Source organism: Euprymna scolopes, chromosome 29 (assembly GCF_053919585.1).
Source record: "Euprymna scolopes isolate OS-2025 chromosome 29, ASM5391958v1, whole genome shotgun sequence".
Taxonomy (NCBI): Eukaryota; Metazoa; Mollusca; class Cephalopoda; order Sepiida; family Sepiolidae; genus Euprymna; species Euprymna scolopes.
The window spans coordinates 66,770,231-66,793,071 of NC_136510.1; the positions used below are offsets into that span (position 1 = coordinate 66,770,231).

At 36.6% G+C, this 22,841-nt stretch overlaps 1 protein-coding gene across 1 annotated transcript in view; it reads left to right on the top strand.

Annotated features, from left to right (window-relative positions):
- Positions 1-22,841, top strand: part of LOC145252681 (inhibitor of nuclear factor kappa-B kinase subunit alpha-like) — a 193,960-nt gene that overhangs the window by 145,381 nt on the left and 25,738 nt on the right. Inside the window, exon 19 of the mRNA XM_080112502.1 lies at positions 5,078-5,196. Within this exon, the coding sequence (XP_079968628.1) occupies positions 5,078-5,196 (119 nt within the window). The remainder of the gene's footprint in view (positions 1-5,077; positions 5,197-22,841) is intronic.

The following is a 22,841-nucleotide window of genomic DNA, read 5'->3' on the forward strand; positions in this document are numbered from 1 at the left end:
AAGTGTAGTAGTACACCAATATCTCACATTTCTAAAGACAACAAAATATTCACAGATCAAAAAGACAACAAAATATTCACAGATCAAATGCATTTCCAATAACCTGGCAGATAATTTATCAAAAATCTCATCATGTGACAAACAAACAGAAATTCAAAAAGATTAGAGAAAGAGAAGAGAAGAAAAGAAGAAAATCCAATTTAAATCACAAAATACCCAAAAATACAACCAACCTCTTACCTTGTCTGAACTAAAAGAATCTCTAACTAAATCCCATAACACAGCTACAGGGCCCAATGAAATTCCATACAAAATCCTCAAAAAACTTCCAGAAACCTCAATGAAATATTTACTTGAAATTTTCAACATTATATGGTCCAGTGGAAACGTACCTGAGACATGGAAAGAGGCCACAATAATAGCAATCCCCAAATCTGAAAACTCAAACATCCAATCCCAATCAAGTAACGCTTCAGATTCATCGAATTTCAGGCCAATAGCTTTAACAAGCTGCATTTGTAAAACCATGGAAAGGATTATAAACAGACGATTAATTTGGTTCCTCGAAACAGAGAACCTTATCACGGAATTTCCATCAGGATTCAGGAAAAACTGAAGCTCAATAGACCATCTAGTCAGACTGGAAACCTTCATTAGAGAGGCCTTTCTAAGGAAGGAACATCTTACAGCAGTGTTCTTTGACATGGAAAAAGCTTATGATACTGTATGGAGGTATGGTGTTACAAAAGATCTGAAGGAGCTTGGACTAAAAGGCAGAATGCCAATTTTTATTGAAAATTTTCTAAAAAACAGACTGTTCAGAGTAAAAGTTGGCACAACCCTCTTGGATTTGAAGGAACAAGAAAATGGAGTACATCAAGGGAGTATTCTATCAGTGATCCTGTTCAGTATTCAAATAAATAACATTGTAAAAAAACCTTAATCCTGGATTAGACTGCTCCCTATATGTGGATGACTTTTTAATATGTTGCAGATCGAAATATATACCCATAATCGAAAGGAAACTTCAATTGTGCCTAAACAAAATAATGAAATGGACGGAAGAAAATGGATTTAAATTCTCGAGGAAAAAAACGAAATGCATGCATTTCTGCAAACTAAAGAACATGAATAATGATCCTGTCCTAACCATGGAAGGAACGCCTATACTCGTTACTGACCAGTACAAATTCTTAGGGATTTTTTTTTGATAAAAAGTTGACATTCATCTCACACATAAATTATCTGAAAAAAAATGTAACAAAGCTGTAAACCTTTTGAGAGTAGTAGCGCATACTGATTCGGGTGCAGACTGGGAAACACTACTTAAACTTTACAGAGCACTAGTCCGCTCAAAGCTAGACTATGGTTGTTTCATATATGGATCAACCCGAACATCATATATAAAAAGCCTAGACCCTATACACCATACTGGCCTAAGATTGGCCCTAGGAGCATACAGAACCTCCCCCGTGAACAGTCTATATTCAGAAGCGCACAACCCCCCCCTAGACCTAAGACGAGAAAAGTTAGCTCTTCAATACTTACTTAAACTCAAATCCTGCCCAAACAACCCGGCATACCAATGCACCTTCTATCCAAAATATGAAGAACTCTTCAACATGAGGAGAAAAACCATCAAAACTTTTGGTCTCCGAATGACGGAAAGCATTGAAGAAATCCAAAATACCAATCTCCAGCATTCACAACTTCATACTACATAAAACACCCCATGGACCATGAAACAAGCAGAAATAAAACTGAATCTAAACAAAAAGCCTAAATCTACCACAAATCCTATTGAATACCATGACGAACTTCAACATTTAAAATTACAATATCCAGACTATACCTTTCAGACGGGTCCAAAAGCAACAATCACACCAGATGTGCAACAACCTACCATAATACCACAACTTAAAAACGAAGCATCTATATTCACTGCAGAGACTATAGCTATTAACCTAGCACTTGACATAATTTCAGAGGAAACTACTAAAAATTTCATCATCCTCATCGATTCTCTATCAGTCTTACTATCTATACAAAACCAAAAACAAGAGAATCCTCTAACAATAAAGTTACTAGAAAAAATCTATATCCTCTCAACCACGAAAAACATTATTTTTCTCTGGATCCTCACCCATGTGGGAATCAAAGGCAATGACATGACAGATACAGCTGCAAAAAAATCTTCACATCTCCCAACTAACAATTATAAGATTCCTCATACTGACCTTAGACCCCAGATAAAAGCACACATACAAAGAAAATGGCAACTACGATGGAATCAACATGAAAGCAGCAAACTATGCTCCATAAACCTAAACTTAAGGAACGATGTCCAAACACCAAAAGATCATGCCGAGAAGATATAATACTGACTCGACTACGCATAGGACACACCAATATAACCCAATCATATATACTCAATGAAGAATCAGCACCAGAATGCATCCTATGCCAAGAGACGCTCACAGTGGAATATATCCTAGTTAAATGTACTGACCTTGCCCCAACCAGAAAACTATACTGTGGAAAACAATATGGAGGACCATTTTGAAAAAGTCAACCCAGTGAATATCCTATCATACCTTAAAAAAAAAAAAAAGTAAATCTATATATGAAAATCCAAGAAGACCTAAAGACATCCATGTATACATACTCAACTATAAATACAACATCTGAAATATGCACACAACTAATCGCTTTTGAAAAGCTCTTCCGACTTTTAATGGCCAAAAAAAAAAAAAAAAAAAAAGGCTGAAAAAAGTCATTAAACCCATTCAATCCAATCCAATCTTTCATAAGCTTCTGCTATGGTAGATATATCAAAAACACTCCAAATCCTACCATCACTTGAAACTGGCATTACCTCAAAACTCCATCTGTAAACAAATGCTGACTCTACCTGTGCAATGTCCTCTGACAAAGGCCATCAAAAAAATCTTTTCTACCTATGGTTTGCGATAAAAATTTTTATTACAGCACTGGATGCAGATATAACCTCAATGACTTGGCCAATGTAAAAGTTGGCGTCATAGTAGACAGCAACCCTGATGCTCATAACTGAAGATATCCTGAGATGGTTCTTCATCACAACTGCAGAAGTTATCTGAATGTTCAGCAGATTCACTAAGGGACTTTTTTGTTGCTTTGGAGGTGGAAATGAATTAACTGGATTTCTTAAGTAGTCAGAGAGAGCAGTTTCCAGTTGAACTTTATTTCCACTGGTGTTGATTTTGACACCTAACACAACCTTGAGATATTTCAGTTCAGGTTTATCAAAAACACCCGATAGAACATATAGGTCTCGAGGGTACTTCTACAGTTTAGCGCCAAAAATGGAGACGTGTACCTGTTTTTTTTTTCGTGTACCTGTCATTAAAATCCGAGGGAGAAATCAGTATTTTAAACTATGACGGAAGCATGAAATAAATAAAAAAAATTAAACTAGATAATGATTTTTCGGTTTCATCTAAATTAATTGTTGACCCTTTAAAGTTGCTTTAATTCAAAAAAATGTTTCATTAAAATTATTTGTTTGGGGAAAAAAGAACAAACTATTTTATAAAAATCCAATGTTGCTTTCATTACAAAATTGTTTTATTAAAATGATATTTTCTTATGCAAACTTTTCAATAAATGTTTTTATGTTCCACCTTTCAGACGACAATTATCAAAAAATTGGCTGAAAACATTAATATCTTCACCTTCAACTGGGCACTTTTCTACAGTGTAGGGGTTGCTTTTTTCGCCGATATTTTAGAGTCATCCTCTCCTTTGGGTTGTGTAGCCTTAATTTAAACATAAGGTACTTCCAATTTGGTGGTGATCATAACAGCAAAGACGGCAGGTTTTCCTTCTGGTCTAAAGTACTACACAAAATTAACAACCAACCCCACAAACCCAGCACACAATAGCACTTTAAACCCAAATTGTAAATACCTTTCTGACCAAAAAGAAAATACAATCCAAACTTTTGGACTCAGAATAAAACCGATCTCCAAAAAGGCAAATCTACCCATAACTAAAATCCATGAAACTGTCCTACTCAAAACCCCTCCCTGGAAAATCGTTACCCCCAATATTGATCTAAGTTTAAGCAAGCATGAAAAGAAACATCCCATCCAATAACTTACCATGGTGATCTCAATAAAATCAAAGAAAAGTATACAAACCATGCACCAACATCTATACAGATGGATCTAAACAAAATAAAGCAACAGCCAGTGCTGCAGTACTCAACAAATCAATCAAAAAACAAGCAAACCTCCCAAAAGAAACATCAATTTTCAGTGCCGAAATACATGCTCTAATCCTAGCTCTCAATCTAGCTTCCAATAACAAAGAATCCAAATTTATAATCATTTCAGATTTCCAATCTACTTTGAAAGCTATCAAAAATAAAAAGATGGACAACCCCCTAATAGCAAAATTACTCCACAAATTAACTGAATCAAACAGTAAAAAAGAAATAATAATGTATACCGAGTCATTCTGTTATCAAAGGCAATGAATTAACAGATTCAGCAGCAAAACCCAAATCTCCCAATTGATGCAAATTTTAAAATTCCATACACAAATCTCAAAAGACATATCAACACATAAATAACAGAGAAATGACAAACTTACTGGAATGAACATCCTAACAATAAACTTCACAAAATAATGCCAAAAATCAAAAAACATAAACAAACTACAAAACTAAACAGAAAAGAAGTCAAACTAACAAGAATAAAAATAGGTCATACACATTTAACCAACTAAAAACAGAAAGCCAACTCATCTGTATATCTTGCCAAACACAACTCACAATCAAACACATGCTAATTGAATGCACTGATTTTGTAAGAAGGAATAATTTTTACAAAGAAAAAAATATTAAGGATTTATTCAATGAAAACAATTCTCACATCATACTTTTATATCTTAAAAAAATTGGCCTTTATACCATAAAACAAACAAACATATACCAAAATATGGTTAAAATCCATAAAAAGTGTAAAAAAAAAACGAGACTCCTATGTTTATAAACTTGTAAATTAAATTCTGTGTTGTCTTTATTTTTGCATAGCTGACGAAATCTACATTGAACTCTAAAACTTCTCCTACTACGGAAAATCAACAATTTCTGTCGACAAACTCAATGGAATCCCTGCAAGTTCTTCAAGATAATCACAACATGAAAAAAGAGTAAGTAAAATGCTTTTTTATTTTTAAAGCAAATATTTAAAGTTTTTACATAATTTCTGCAATGTTTAGATATATTCAATATTGAAAACACAAATTAACATATGCATATTGTTGAGAAAAGCAAACGCATATTTTTATAAAGTCCCAGAACGGATAAAATTCATTTCTTCGACTGAACAGTTTAGCACCACTTTTATGTCCTCTTATGAAAATTAAAATCAAAATATAATGTTGATAAATCTTATGCTTAGAATCCTAATTCCAATTTTGATCAAAGTCCATTACATGAATAAAGAATCTTAAGAAATTAAAATTCAAGGAATCTTAATTGGTGTTGAATGACTATCGATTAAAAACATATACAGCTAACTTTATCTAAAGATTTACTCATTACATTATCATTACTTTATCATTACTGTAGCAATGTAATGCAAATGATATCACTAGCACTTAAGTTTACACACGTTTTAGATTCAAAACACTGTATTTGATAAAGAGGTCTTACCTAGAAATATATTATGGAACACTGTATAGAAGTTTCAACTTTTACAGCAAAATAAATTAAATAACTACATAATAATAATAAATATAGGAATAATAAATAAATTTAATAAGAATTATTTCATCATTCACACACACTAGATCACTATGTAGAAGTTATTACTAAAAAAATGGTACTTGTACAGTTTAATCAAGACATTAAAAAATGAAAATATCGAAAAATGTTTAAATTGTATATATTTGTTATGAAAAAAAAAATCCACTTAATTTCATCAAGTAGTTTTTTTTTGTTTTTTTTTTACAAGGAAAAAACAATTTACGATACTGAGTAAAATGTTTGATTTTTAGGACGAAAAGCTAGTATTAAAGATAGGGAGGGAAGTTGGCGCTTTAAATTGAGTTATCTCCCCGTAGCATGTTCGAAAAATTAAAAAATTCCTACCTTCAACACGCTGTAATAAAAACGTGTTTTTCCGCTGTAACAAAAAAAAAACTATCAAATTAATTGAAATTTTTTTTTTTTTTTGAGATCTTCAGTCCAAAACAGATATGTACAATATAACCTTTTTTCGATATTTTCATTTTTTTATGTCTTGCTAAACTGTACAAGTGCCAAACAAGTAAAAGATTTACTCATTGCTTTATCATTACTTTATCATAACTTTATGAGCTTTTGGAGAAAAGAATTCTTTCTCAAGTCTGTCGTCCTTCACTTTATGAATTTGCCATCAAAAGCGTGATCACTATTATCAAAACAGTGTTCGCAGGTGCACTGTGGGACATTTTTGGTAGGTTGACTGTCGGACATTTTTGGTTGGTTGAATGTTGGACATTTTTGGTAGGTTGAATGTGTGACATTTTTGGTAAGTTGACTGTGTGACATTTTTGGTAGGTTGAATGTTGGACCTTTTTGGTAAGTTGACTGTGTGACATTTTTGGTAGGTTGAATGTTGGACATTTTTGGTAGGTTGACTGTGTGACATTTTTGGTAGGTTGACTGTGTGACATTTTTGGTAGGTTGAATGTTGGACATTTTTGGTAGGTTGAATGTTGGACATTTTTGGTAGGTTGAATGTTGGACATTTTTCATAAGTTGAATGTTGAACATTTTTGGTAAGTTGACTGTGTGACATTTTTGGTAGGTTGAATATGGGACATTTTTAGTAGGTTGAATATGGGACATTTTAAGTAAGTTGACTGACATTTTTCGTAGGTTGACTGTGTGACATTTTTGGTAGGTTGACTGTGTGACATTTTTTGTAGGTTGAATGTTGGACATTATTGGTAGGTTGAATGTTGGACATTATTGGTAGGTTGAATGTTGGACATTTTTAGTAAGTTGACTGTGTGACATTTTTGGTAGGACTGTGTGACATTTTTGGAAGGTTGACTGTGTGGCATTTTTGGTAAGTTGACTGTTGGACATTTTTGGTAGGTTGAATGTGGGACATTTTTGGTAGGTTGACTGACTTTTTGGTAGGTTGACTGTTGGACATTTTTGGTAGGTGTAATGTTGGACATTTTTGGTAGGTTGAATGTTAGACATTTTTGGTAAGTTGACTGTGTGACATTTTTGGTAGGTTGAGTGTGGGACATTTTTGGTAAGTTGAATGTTGGACATTTTTGGTAAGTTGACTGTGTGACATTTTTGGTAGGTTGAATGTTGGACATTTTTGGTAAGTTGACTGTGTGACATTTTTGGTAACTTGACTGTGTGACATTTTTGGTAACTTGACTGTGTGACATTTTTGGTAGGTTGAATGTTGGACATTTTTGGTAGGTTGAATGTTGGACATTTTTGGTAGGTTGAATGTTGGACATTTTAGGTAGGTTGAATGTTGGACATTTTTGGTAGGTTGAATGTTGGACATTTTTGGTAAGTTAACTGTGTGACATTTTGTGTAGGTTGAATATGGGACATTTTTAGTAGGTTGAATATTGGACATTTTAAGTAAGTTGACTGTGTGACATTTTTGGTAGGTTGACTGTGTGACATTTTTGGAAGGTTGAATGTTGGACATTTTTGGTAGGTTGAATGTTGGACATTTTTCATAAGTTGAATGTTGAACATTTTTGGTAAGTTGACTGTGTGACATTTTTGGTAGGTTGAATATGGGACATTTTTAGTAGGTTGAATATGGGACATTTTAAGTAAGTTGACTGACATTTTTGTTAGGTTGACTGTGTGACATTTTTGGTAGGTTGACTGTGTGACATTTTTGGTAGGTTGACTGTGTGACATTTTTGGTAGGTTGACTGTGTGACATTTTTGGTAGGTTGAATGTTGGACATTTTTTGTAGGTTGAATGTTGGACATTTTTAGTAAGTTGACTGTGTGACATTTTTGGTAGGACTGTGTGACAGTTTTGGAAGGTTGACTGTGTGGCATTTTTGGTAAGTTGACTGTTGGACATTTTTGGTAAGTTGAATGTGGGACATTTTTGGTAGGTTGACTGACTTTTTGGTAGGTTGACTGTTGGACATTTTTGGTAGGTGTAATGTTGGACATTTTTGGTAGGTTGAATGTTAGACATTTTTGGTAAGTTGACTGTGTGACATTTTTGGTAGGTTGAGTGTGGGACATTTTTGGTAGGTTGACTGTCGGATATTTTTGGTTGGTTGAATGTTGGACATTTTTGGTAAGTTGAATGTTGGACATTTTTGGTAAGTTGAATGTTGGACATTTTTGGTAAGTTGACTGTGTGACATTTTTGGTAGGTTGAATGTTGGACATTTTTCGTAACTTGACTGTGTGACATTTTTGGTAACTTGACTGTGTGACATTTTTGGTAACTTGACTGTGTGACATTTTTGGTAGGTTGAATGTTGGACATTTTTGGTAGGTTGAATGTTGGACATTTTTGGTAGGTTGAATGTTGGACATTTTTGGTAGGTTGAATGTTGGACATTTTTGGTAGGTTGAATGTTGGACATTTTTGGTAAGTTAACTGTGTGACATTTTGTGTAGGTTGAATATGGGACATTTTTAGTAGGTTGAATATTGGACATTTTAAGTAAGTTGACTGTGTGACATTTTTGGTAGGTTGACTGTGTGGCATTTTTTGTAAGTTGACTGTTGGACATTTTTGGTAGGTTGAATGTGGGACATTTTTGGTAGGTTGACTGACTTTTAGGTAGGTTGAATGTTGGACATTTTTGGTAGGTTCACTGTTGGACATTTTTGGTAGGTTGGCTGTTGGACATTTTTGGTAGGTTGACTGTTGGACATTTTTTGTAGTTTGAATGTTGGACATTTTTCGTAAGTTGACTGTGTGACATTTTTGGTAGGTTGAGTGTGGGACATTTTTGGTAGGTTGAATGTGTGACATTTGTGGTAAGTTGAATGTGTGGCATTTTTGGTAGGTTGAATGTTGGACATTTTTGGTAAGTTGACTGTGTGACATTTTTGGTAGGTTGAATGTTGGACATTTTTGGTAGGTTGAATGTTGGACATTTTTGGTAGGTTGACTGTTGGACATTTTTTATAGTTTGAATGTTGGACATTTTTCGTAAGTTGACTGTGTGACATTTTTGGTAGGTTGAATGTTGGACATTTTTGGTAGGTTGACTGTGTGACAAATTTTGTAGGTTGAATGTTGGACATTTTCGGTAGGTTGAATGTTTGACATTTTCGGTAGGTTGAATGTTGGACATTTTTCGTAAGTTGAATGTTGGACATTTTTCGTAAGTTGACTGTGTTACATTTTTGGTAGGTTGAACATGGGACATTTTTAGTAGGTTGAACATTGGACATTTTAAGTAAATTGACTGACATTTTTGGTAAGTTGACTGTGTGAAATTTTTGGTAGGTTGAATGTGGGACATTTTTGGTAGGTTGAATGTTGGACATTTTTAGTAAGTTGACTCTGTGACATTTTTGGTAGGTTGACTGTGTGACATTTTTGGTAGGTTGACTGTGTGACATTTTTGGTAGATTGACTGTGTGGCATTTTGGGTAAGTTGAGTGTTGGACATTTTTGGTAAGTTGAATGTGGGACATTTTTGGTAGGTTGAATGTTGGACATTTTTAGTAAGTTGACTGTGTGACATTTTTGTTAGGTTGACTGTGTGATATTTTTGGTAGGTTTAATGTTGGACATTTTTGGTAGGTTTAATGTTGGATTTTTTTGGTAGGTTTAATGTTGGACATTTTTGGTAGGTTGAATGTTGGACATTTTTGGTAGGTTGAATGTTGGACATTTTTGGTAGGTTGAATGTTGGACATTTTTGGTAGGTTGAATGTTGGACATTTTTGGTAGGTTGACTGTGTGACATTTTTGGTAGGTTGAATGTTGGAGATTTTTTTTAGGTTGAATGTTGGACATTTTTGGTAGGTTGAATGTTGGACATTTTTGGTAGGTTGAATGTTGGACATTTTTTGTAGGTTGAATGTGGGACATTTTTGGTAGGTTGAATATTGGACATTTTTGGTAGGTTGACTGTGACATTTTTGGTAGGTTGAATGTTGGACATTTTTGGTAGGTTGACTGTGTTACATTTTTGGTAGGTTGAATGTTGGACATTTTTGGTAGGTTGAATGTTGGTCATTTTTAGTAAGTTGACTGTGTGACATTTTTGTTAGGTTGACTGTGTGATATTTTTGGTAATTTTAATGTTGGACATTTTTAGTAGGTTTAATGTTGGATTTTTTTGGTAGGTTTAATGTTGGACATTTTTGGTAGGTTGAATGTTGGATATTTTTGGTAGGTTGAATGTTGGACATTTTTGGTAGGTTGAATGTTGGACATTTTTGGTAGGTTGAATGTGGGACATTTTTGGTAGGTTGAATATTGGACATTTTTAGTAAGTTGACTGTGACATTTTTGGTAGGTTTAATGTTGGACATTTTTAGTAAGTTGACTATGACATTTTTGGTAGGTTGAATGTTGGACATTTTTTGTAGGTTGAATGTGGGACATTTTAGGTAGGTTTAATGGGGGACATTTTTGGTAGGTTGAATGTGGGACATTTTTGGTAGGTTGAATGTGTGACATTTTTGGTAGGTTGAATGTGTGACATTTTTGGTAGGTTGAATGTTGGACATTTTTGGTAGGTTGAATGTTGGACATTTTTGGTAGGTTGAATGTGTGACATTTTTGGTAGGTTGAATGTTGGACATTTTTTGTAGGTTGAATGTGGGACATTTTTAGTAAGTTGACTGTGACATTTTTGGTAGGTTGACTGTTGGACATTTTTGGTAGGTTGACTGTGTTACATTTTTGGTAGGTTGAATGTTGGGCATTTTTGGTAGGTTGACTGTGTGACAAATTTTGTAGGTTGAATGTTGGACATTTTTGGTAGGTTGAATGTTGGACATTTTTTGTAGGTTGAATGTTGGACATTTTTGGTAGGTTGAATATTGGACATTTTTAGTAAGTTGACTGTGACATTTTTGGTAGGTTGAATGTTGGACACTTTTAGTAAGTTGACTATGACATTTTTGGTAGGTTGAATATGGGACATTTTTGGTAGGTTGAATGTGGGACATTTTTGGTAGGTTGAATGTGGGACATTTTTGGTAGGTTGAATTTGGGACATTTTTGGTAGGTTGAATGTTGGACATTTTTGGTAGGTTGAATGTTGGACATTTTTTGTAGGTTGAATGTTGGACATTTTTTGTAGGTTGAATGTTGGACATTTTTGGTAGGTTGAATGTTGGACATTTTTGGTAGGTTGAATGTTGGACATTTTTGGTAGGTTGAATGTTGGACATTTTTGGTAAGTTGACTGTGTCACATTTTTCGTAGGTTGACAGTGTTACATTTTTGGTAGGTTGACTGTGTGACATTTTTGTTAGGTTGACTGTGTGACACTATTGGTAAGTTGACTATGTGACATTTTTGGTAAGTTTACTGTGTGCCATTTTTGGTAGGTTGAATGTTGGACATTTTTGGTAGGTTGACTGTGACATTTTTAGTAGGTTGAATGTTGGATTTTTTGGTAGGGTGAATATTGGACATTTTTGGTAGGTTGACTGTTGGACATTTTTGGTAGGGTGACTGACATTTTTGGTAGGTTAACTGTGTGACATTTTTGGTAGGTTTAATGTGTTACATTTTTGGTAGGTTGACTGTGTGACATTTTTGGTAGGTTGAATGTGTGACATTTTTGGTAGGTTGAATGTTGGACATTTTTGGTAGGTTTAATATTGGATTTTTTTGGTAGGTTGAATGTTGGACATTTTTGGTAGGTTGAATGTTGGACATTTTTGGTAGGTTGAATGTTGGACATTTTTGGTAGGTTGAATGTTGGACATTTTTGGTAGGTTGACTGTTGGATATTTTTGGTAGGTTGAATGTGTGACATTTTTGGTAGGTAGAATGTGTGACATTTTTGGTAGGTTGAATGTGTGACATTTTTGGTAAGTTGACTGTTGGACATTTTTGGTAGGTTAAATGTGTGACATTTTTGGTAGGTTGACTGACTTTTTGGTAGGTTGACTGTTGGACATTTTTGGTAGGTTGACTGTTGGACATTTTTGGTAGGTTGACTGTTGGACATTTTAGGTAGGTTGACTGTTGGACATTTTTGGTAGGTTGACTGTTGGATATTTTTGGTAGGTTGACTGTTGGATATTTTTGGTAGGTTGAATGTGTGACATTTTTGGTAGGTTGAATGTGTGACATTTTTGGTAGGTTTAATGTGTGACATTTTTGGTCAGTTGAATGTTGGACATTTTTGGTAGGTTGAATTTGGGACATTTTTTGTAGGTTGAATGTTGGACATTTTTGGTAGGTTGAATGTTGGACATTTTTGGTAGGTTGAATGTTGGACATTTTTGGTAGGTTGAATGTTGGACAGTTTTGGTAGGTTGAATGTGTGACATTTTTGGTAGGTTTTATGTGTGACATTTTTGGTAAGTTGACTGTGTGACATTTTTCGTAGGTTGACAGTGTTACATTTATGGTAGGTTGAATGTGTGACATTTTTGGTAGGTTGACTGTATGACATTATTGGTAAGTTGACTGTGTGACATTTTTGGTAAGTTTATGTGTGCCATTTTTGGTAGGTTGAATGTTGGACATTTTTGGTAGGTTGACTGTGACATTTTTAGTAGGTTGAATGTTGGATTTTTTGGTAGGGTGAATGTTGGACATTTTTGGTAGGTTGACTGTTGGACATTTTTGGTAGGTTGACTGACATTTTTGGTAGGTTGACTGTGTGACATTTTTGGTAGGTTGAATGTGTGACATTTTTGGTAGGTTGAATGTTGGACATTTTTGGTAGGTTGAATGTTGGACATTTTTGGTTGGTTGAATGTTGGACATTTTTGGTAGGTTGAATGTTGGACATTTTTGTTAGGTTGACTGTGTGACATTTTTGGTAGGTTGAATGTTGGAAATTTTTGGTAGGTTTAATGTTGGACATTTTTGGAAAGTTAACTGTGTGACATTTTTGGTAGGTTGAATGTTGGACATTTTTAGTAGGTTGAATGTTTGACATTTTTAGTAGGTTGAATGTTGGACATTTTTGGTAGGTTGAATGTTGGACATTTTTTGTAGGTTGAATGTTGGACATTTTTGGTAGGTTGAATATTGGACATTTTTAGTAAGTTGACTGTGACATTTTTGGTAGGTTGAATGTTGGACACTTTTAGTAAGTTGACTATGACATTTTTGGTAGGTTGAATATGGGACATTTTTGGTAGGTTGAATGTGGGACATTTTTGGTAGGTTGAATGTGGGACATTTTTGGTAGGTTGAATTTGGGACATTTTTGGTAGGTTGAATGTTGGACATTTTTGGTAGGTTGAATGTTGGACATTTTTTGTAGGTTGAATGTTGGACATTTTTTGTAGGTTGAATGTTGGACATTTTTGGTAGGTTGAATGTTGGACATTTTTGGTAGGTTGAATGTTGGACATTTTTGGTAGGTTGAATGTTGGACATTTTTGGTAAGTTGACTGTGTCACATTTTTCGTAGGTTGACAGTGTTACATTTTTGGTAGGTTGACTGTGTGACATTTTTGTTAGGTTGACTGTGTGACACTATTGGTAAGTTGACTATGTGACATTTTTGGTAAGTTTACTGTGTGCCATTTTTGGTAGGTTGAATGTTGGACATTTTTGGTAGGTTGACTGTGACATTTTTAGTAGGTTGAATGTTGGATTTTTTGGTAGGGTGAATATTGGACATTTTTGGTAGGTTGACTGTTGGACATTTTTGGTAGGGTGACTGACATTTTTGGTAGGTTAACTGTGTGACATTTTTGGTAGGTTTAATGTGTTACATTTTTGGTAGGTTGACTGTGTGACATTTTTGGTAGGTTGAATGTGTGACATTTTTGGTAGGTTGAATGTTGGACATTTTTGGTAGGTTTAATATTGGATTTTTTTGGTAGGTTGAATGTTGGACATTTTTGGTAGGTTGAATGTTGGACATTTTTGGTAGGTTGAATGTTGGACATTTTTGGTAGGTTGAATGTTGGACATTTTTGGTAGGTTGACTGTTGGATATTTTTGGTAGGTTGAATGTGTGACATTTTTGGTAGGTAGAATGTGTGACATTTTTGGTAGGTTGAATGTGTGACATTTTTGGTAAGTTGACTGTTGGACATTTTTGGTAGGTTAAATGTGTGACATTTTTGGTAGGTTGACTGACTTTTTGGTAGGTTGACTGTTGGACATTTTTGGTAGGTTGACTGTTGGACATTTTTGGTAGGTTGACTGTTGGACATTTTAGGTAGGTTGACTGTTGGACATTTTTGGTAGGTTGACTGTTGGATATTTTTGGTAGGTTGACTGTTGGATATTTTTGGTAGGTTGAATGTGTGACATTTTTGGTAGGTTGAATGTGTGACATTTTTGGTAGGTTTAATGTGTGACATTTTTGGTCAGTTGAATGTTGGACATTTTTGGTAGGTTGAATTTGGGACATTTTTTGTAGGTTGAATGTTGGACATTTTTGGTAGGTTGAATGTTGGACATTTTTGGTAGGTTGAATGTTGGACATTTTTGGTAGGTTGAATGTTGGACAGTTTTGGTAGGTTGAATGTGTGACATTTTTGGTAGGTTTTATGTGTGACATTTTTGGTAAGTTGACTGTGTGACATTTTTCGTAGGTTGACAGTGTTACATTTATGGTAGGTTGAATGTGTGACATTTTTGGTAGGTTGACTGTATGACATTATTGGTAAGTTGACTGTGTGACATTTTTGGTAAGTTTATGTGTGCCATTTTTGGTAGGTTGAATGTTGGACATTTTTGGTAGGTTGACTGTGACATTTTTAGTAGGTTGAATGTTGGATTTTTTGGTAGGGTGAATGTTGGACATTTTTGGTAGGTTGACTGTTGGACATTTTTGGTAGGTTGACTGACATTTTTGGTAGGTTGACTGTGTGACATTTTTGGTAGGTTGAATGTGTGACATTTTTGGTAGGTTGAATGTTGGACATTTTTGGTAGGTTGAATGTTGGACATTTTTGGTTGGTTGAATGTGTGACATTTTTGGTAGGTTGAATGTTGGACATTTTTGTTAGGTTGACTGTGTGACATTTTTGGTAGGTTGAATGTTGGAAATTTTTGGTAGGTTTAATGTTGGACATTTTTGGAAAGTTAACTGTGTGACATTTTTGGTAGGTTGAATGTTGGACATTTTTAGTAGGTTGAATGTTTGACATTTTTAGTAGGTTGAATGTTGGACATTTTTGGTAGGTTGACTGTGTGACAAATTTTGTAGGTTGAATGTTGGACATTTTTGGTAGGTTGAATGTTGGACATTTTTGGTAGGTTGAATGTTGGACATTTTTGGTAGGTTGAAAGTTGGACATTTTTGGTAGGTTGAATGTGTGACATTTTTTGTAGGTTGAATGTGTGACACATTTGGTAGGTTGAATGTTGGACATTTTTGGTAGGTTGAATGTGTGACATTTTTGGTAGGTTGAATGTTGGACATTTTTTGTAGGTTGAATGTGGGACATTTTTGGTAGGTTGAATATTGGACATTTTTAGTAAGTTTACTGTGTGCCATTTTTGGTAGGTTGAATGTGGGACATTTTTGGTAGGTTGACTGTGTTACATTTTTGGTAGGTTGAATGTTGGGCATTTTTGGTAAGTTAACTGTGTGACATTTTTGGTAAGTTGAATGTTGGACATTTTTGGTAGGTTGACTGTGTGACAAATTTTGTAGGTTGAATGTTGGACATTTTTGGTAGGTTGAATGTTGGACATTTTTTGTAGGTTGACTGTTGGACATTTTTTGTAGGTTGAATGTTGGACATTTTTGGTAGGTTGAATATTGGACATTTTTAGTAAGTTGACTGTGACATTTTTGGTAGGTTGAATGTTGGACACTTTTAGTAAGTTGACTATGACATTTTTGGTAGGTTGAATATGGGACATTTTTCGTAGGTTGAATGTGGGACATTTTTGGTAGGTTGAATGTGGGACATTTTTGGTAGGTTGAATTTGGGACATTTTTGGTAGGTTGAATGTGGGACATTTTTGGTAGGTTGAATGTGTGACATTTTTTGTAGGTTGAATGTTGGACATTTTTGGTAGGTTGAATGTTGGACATTTTTGGTAGGTTGAATGTTGGACATTTTTGGTAGGTTTAATGTTGGACATTTTTGGTAAGTTTACTGTGTCACATTTTTCGTAGGTTGACAGTGTTACATTTTTGGTAGGTTGACTGTGTGACATTTTTGTTAGGTTGACTGTGTGACACTATTAGTAAGTTGACTATGTGACATTTTTGGTAAGTTTACTGTGTGCCATTTTTGGTAGGTTGAATGTTGGACATTTTTGGTAGGTTGACTGTGACATTTTTAGTAGGTTGAATGTTGGATTTTTTGGTAGGGTGAATATTGGACATTTTTGGTAGGTTGACTGTTGGACATTTTTGGTAGGTTGACTGATATTTTTGGTAGGTTGAATGTTGGATTTTTTGGTAGGGTGAAATTTGGACATTTTCGGTAGGTTGACTGTTGGACATTTTTGGTAGGTTGAGTGTGTGAAATTTGTGGTATGTTGAATGTTGGACATTTTTGGTAGGTTTAATGTTGGACATTTTTTGTAGGTTGAATGTGGGACATTTTTGGTAGGTTGAATATTGAACATTTTAAGTAAGTTGACTGTGACATTTTTGGTAGGTTGAATGTTGGACATGTTTAGTAAGTTGACTATGACATTTTTGGTAGGTTGAATGTTGGACATTTTTGGTAGGTTGAATGTTGGACATTTTTGGTAGGTTGAATGTTGGACATTTTTGGTAGGTTGAATGTGGGACATTTTTGGTAGGTTTAATGTTGGACATTTTTGGTAGGTTTAATGTTGGACATTTTTGGTAGGTTAAATGTGTGACATTTGTGGTAGGTTGAATGTGGGACATTTTTGGCAGGTTGACTGTGTGATATTTTTTGGTAGGTTGACTGTGTGATATTTTTTGGTAGGTTGACTGTGTTGCATTTTTGGTAGGTTGACTGTGTGACGTTTTTGGTAGGTTGACTGTTGGACATTTTTGGTAGGTTGAAGGTTCGACATTTTTGGTAGGTTGAAGGTTCGACATTTTTGGTAGGTTGACTGATATTTTTGGTAGGTTGAATGTTGGATTTTTTGGTAGGGTGAAATTTGGACATTTTTGGTAGGTTGACTGTTGGACATTTTTGGTAGGTTGAGTGTGTGAAATTTTTGGTATGTTGAATGTTGGACATTTTTGGTAGGTTTAATGTTGGACATTTTTTGTAGGTTGAATGTGGGACATTTTTGGTAGGTTGTATATTGGACATTTTAAGTAAGTTGACTGTGACATTTTTGGTAGGTTGAATGTTGGACATTTTTAGTAAGTTGACTATGACATTTTTGGTAGGTTGAATGTTGGACATTTTTGGTAGGTTGAATGTTGGACATTTTTGGTAGGTTGAATGTGGGACATTTTTGGTAGGTTGAATGTGGGACATTTTTGGTAGGTTGAATGTGGGACATTTTTGGTAGGTTGAATGTGGGACATTTTTGGTAGGTTGAATGTTGGACATTTTTGGTAGGTTTAATGTTGGACATTTTTGGTAGGTTAAATGTGTGACATTTGTGGTAGGTTGAATGTGGGACATTTTTGGCAGGTTGACTGTGTGATATTTTTTGGTAGGTTGACTGTGTGATATTTTTTGGTAGGTTGACTGTGTTGCATTTTTGGTAGGTTGACTGTGTGACGTTTTTGGTAGGTTGACTGTTGGACATTTTTGGTAGGTTGAAGGTTCGACATTTTTGGTAGGTTGACTGTGTGACATATTTGGTAGGTTGAATGTTGGACATATTTGGTAGGTTGAATGTTGGACATTTTTGGTAGGTTGACTGTTGGACATTTTTTGTAGTTTTAATGTGTGACATTTTTGGTATGTTGACTGTGTTACATTTTTGGTAGGTTGAGTGTGGGACATTTTTGGTAGGTTGAATGTTGGACATTTTTGGTAGGTTGAATGTTGGACATTTTTGGTAGGTTGAATGTTGGACATTTTTGGTAGGTTGAATGTTGGACATTTTTGGTAGGTTGAATGTGTGACATTTTTGGTAGGTTGAATGTGTGACATTTTTGGTAAGTTGACTGTGTGACATTTTTGGTAGGTTGACTGTGTAACAAATTTTGTAGGTTGAATGTTGGACATTTTCGGTAGGTTGAATGTGGGACATTTTTCGTAAGTTGACTGTGTGACATTTTTGGTAGGTTGAATATGGGACATTTTTAGTAGGTTGAATATTGGACATTTTAAGTAAATTGACTGACATTTTTGGTAAGTTGACTGTGAAATTTTTGGTAGGTTGAATGTGGGACATTTTTGGTAGGTTGACTGTGTGGCATTTTTGGTAAATTGACTGTTGGACATTTTTGGTAAGATGACTGTTGGACATTTTTGGTAAGTTGACTGTTGGACATTTTTGGTAAGTTGACTGTTGTTCATTTTTGGTAAGTTGACTATGTGACATTTTTGTTCGTTGACTGTGTTATATCTTTGGTAGGTTGAATGTGTGACATTTTTGGTAGGTTTAATGTTGGATTTTGTTGGTAGGTTTAATGTTTGACATTTTTGGTAGGTTTAATGTTGGACATTTTTGGTAGGTTTAATGTTGGACATTTTTGGTAGGTTGAATGTTGGACATGTTTGGTAGGTTGAATGTGTGACATTTTTGGTAGGTTGAATGTGTGACATTTTTGGTAGGTTGAATGTGTGACATTTTTTGTAGGTTGAATGTGTGACATTTTTGGTAGGTTGAATGTTGGACATTTTTTGTAGGTTGAATGTTGGACATTTTTGGTAGGTTCAATGTTGGACATTTTTTGTAGGTTGAATGTGGGACATTTTTGGTAGCTTGAATATTGGACATTTTTAGTAAGTTGACTGTGACATTTTTGGTAGGTTGAATAGTGGACATTTTTAGTAAGTTGACTATGACATTTTTGGTAGGTTGAATGTTGAACATTTTTGGTAGGTTGACTGTGTGACATTTTTGGTAAAACCAACACAAAGTCAAGTATCTGCAGAATGTCTTCTTGGTTCCTCCTCTTCTCTTTTCTCTCTCCTAACAATCGAACACAGCATATAATAACAAAACTCTAAAGCACGTCTGACAGCACTGACTTCTGCCAACAGTCTCCTCCTCCTCTTAACAACACAGGCTTTTTATATCGCAAAATCGTTGACCTCTATTTGCATATTCTTCTAACTCACGTGATCACTACTCTATAAATAAGAGTCTTGACCGTTTCTTTTCTTTCTTTTTATTTATTTTCGGTGACCGACCCGCACGTGGTCTATCCAGGTAAGTCACGCATTTCTCCACACTCCCCCCTGATCTCATGATCACAAACAGGACATGCGGGCAATCGTCGTTGGCGGGTACTCCTTCGAAGAAGCACTTCCTCATTGCTGTTTTCTTCATTACCACCATCATTACTACCAGTCTGTTCCATTATCCCGTCTCGTGGTTCCATAGGCGGTGTCTCACAATCAGGGCAGGGGGGCAGTATCCGTCTTTGTCGGGTACTTCTCCGAAGAATCGGAGGCGTCATCTCCTCGGTATGCTCCATCATCCCTTCTCGCTGGGTTTCGCAATCACGGGGGGTGAGCAGTATTCGTCTCTGTCGAGTATTTCGATGAGGCATTACTTCCTTGTGTCCATCGCTCTCCTCACTATTGTCATCAGTATGTCCCATCATTCCCTCATCTGGTTCTGTTGGTGGTGTTTCTATGCTCACCTGAAGGGGCAGTAAGTGATCAGGATCATCTCTGAACGGTGTGTGATCCTCCTCATCGTCCTCAGAATCAGAAGAGGTATAACAAGGGCGGATATCTTTTACGTGACGTGGTATGCCACCAATCAACATGGTCTGAGGACTTATGATTTCATCTATTTTTCCCCGGAAAAATTTCGTAGTGCACCCAGCATTTGGGGGTTTTATCCAAACAAGGTCTCCCACCTGATATGGTGTATTGACAACACTCACCACTGATGGTATGGCATCAACTCCTTTCACACGCTGTTCATATTGGTAAATCCCATTGGCTGGTGCAGTTGCTGGTGTTGCATTGTCCTTGGGTGTTATATTATACCAGTACACAGCTTCTGGAATAGAGCACTGCGTCCTGGCTGCAATTCTTTTGATGGTGCGGTGACACCGTTCTGCTATACCATTACCCTCGGGATAATATGCACACCGATAATGCATTTTAATCCCCCATTCGTGCACGAATTTCTGAAATTCTTGACATCGAAATGTGGCGGCATTATCAGTCAGAATTTCAATCGGGGCACCACGTTCAAAAAAGACGGCTCTCAACTGTTGTATAATGCTGGCTGCATCCTGTCGTGTCAACAGGCGCCATATTGTGAAACGCGTCGGGCCACAATCCGTCATGGTCAAAAAATGTTTGCCCCCATAATGTGTTATGTCCATCCCTACTCGCTGCCAGTTGCCCTCCACCTCGAGCTTCCCTTTTTGCCATTGGGATGGTGCCGGATCAATTCTCTGACACTCTTCACACGAACGTATGGCTGCTTTCACTGATGCTTTTGTAGTTGCAGGGCATACTCTTCGGACAAAATATGCAGTCCTCTGAATTCCAGGATGTCCAATCTGCTGGTGTATCATACGGATCTGGTCAGGTGTTAATTGATCCGTTACAGTCGCGCATGTTTGTTGTTGAAGATCGGATCCCTGCCTCATTGCATCGATCCACCTCTTTGGTACTCGAGTCAAGCTATCAGCCAAATTCTGCATCGACGAGACTAACGTAATGTCTACCTGCAAGCTGTATTCGTCAACTAGACGCTTAATTATTGCTAGTCTCCTTCGTACTAGCATTTCACTTGCAGCTCTAGTCTTAACTCGAGCCTTTCCAGTCAAGGTGTCGGTTAACCAATGGTAAACACACAATGAGTCAGTGTGGAGATGCACAACATTAGTCTGCCATTGCAATGCGAGATTAAGACCTTTTAACGTGGCATCAAGTTCTGCCAAATTTATATGTTGGGCATCATTTTTCGGACGAAGCCAGCATGCATCTTCCACAACAACACCTAGTTGCTCCAACACGACACCTGTAGCCAACGAACTTGCGTCAACCCATGCATTTAGTTCGTTTCCAGACACTTGCCACTCACCCCGGGCAGGGTCATTCCTATGCACTCTGGACAACATTTCAGCCATCATTTGTTGGAGAGAATCATCATCCGCAACATCGTCCCATCCTTTTGTTACTGTAGTCACTCGTCTTTTCACCACTCCTGTTGCCGATCGGAGCCATCCACAGACAGGTAGATGTCCTACCAATTTACCACAGATAGAAAACACAGTACGTCTTGTTAATACATTGGGTAACTTTGGAAGTGGGCTCCCTCGTTTCCATCGCAACGTATTGCCCTCCTCCCAGACCTCGAGGCCTAGCACGGGCACTCCATCCTTTAGGCGCTTAGGGTCTTTGCTTATTAACCCAAACGCTTTCAGTTTTATTCGAACTGCATCCGCAGACATTATGTCCTCATTAACATAGATGTCATCTATGTAGGCTGAAGCAGCTTTTGCTGTGGTCTCATCCTGCATCAAAACAGTTTTAATAATGGTTGTCATAATCAAGGGTGCTACGTTTAGGCCAAAACCCAAACGTGTCAAACAATATAGTTTTCCCTTGAGTAGTACTGTCTGAAATGGCCATAATGACTCATGGACACGTATCTGCAGGTAGGCCCTCTTTAGATCCAGAAGTGCTACATTGCTCCCTTTTTGACGCCACTCTCTCAGTTTAGCAGCGCACACATCTGCGTTTCCGGTAAACGCATCAACATGCCGATTCAACTCTCGGTAATCCATTACGGGACGAATTTTTTCTTTGGTAGGTTGTTCAACAGCCATGAGCGGAATTAATCCCTTGGGTGGTCCCAGACGTTCCTGTGGGTATGGTATTAACCAACCGTTGTCAATCCACATCTGAAGTTCTTCTTCATATGCGGCCCTATTCTTGGTAGAAACTGCATACTCTGGAATCGTGTTGCACAGCCGATCTGGTTCCTGGCCCATGGCCCATTTCCACTTTGCAGTCCACACCCTTTCGTTGTCATCAAATGTAGCACAGAAGTCCTTTTCTTCAATCGACATGGCTGCACAGACGTCTTTCCCTTCTCCAAGCCTGATACCTCTAGCTGCTGTGATTGTAACGCCTCCTAGTGCTTGTATTGCATCAATTCCAAGCAACATGTCGTAGCCAAGGGGTTTCTCCTGCATCACCAGAACGTCAACTTTAACTGTGTCACCCTTCTCAGTGCAGATTGTGACTGTCCCTTCACCACAACATACCCGTGATAAGCCATTAATGGTCATAACGCCAACTGGGTTCCTCCGCCACACCGGACAGCAATGGGCACTAACTATAGACCGGGAACACCCCGTGTCTATAAGTGCTGAACACTGCACATCATCAAGTTTAACGCTAATGACAGGCAATCCTGTGTTTATTGGTTGGCAGGGGGCAAGGGTAGCGATAGTACCTTGCCCCCAACTTCGTTTCCCGAACAGTTGCGAGATATGTGCCCAAACTTATTGCAGCGATAGCATTGCACTGGTCTCTTTGATTGTGGATATACACCTCTCCTATCACTCCGGCACTCTTTAGCAAAATGATTGGCCTCCCCACATTTATAGCACACTGGGGTGGCATG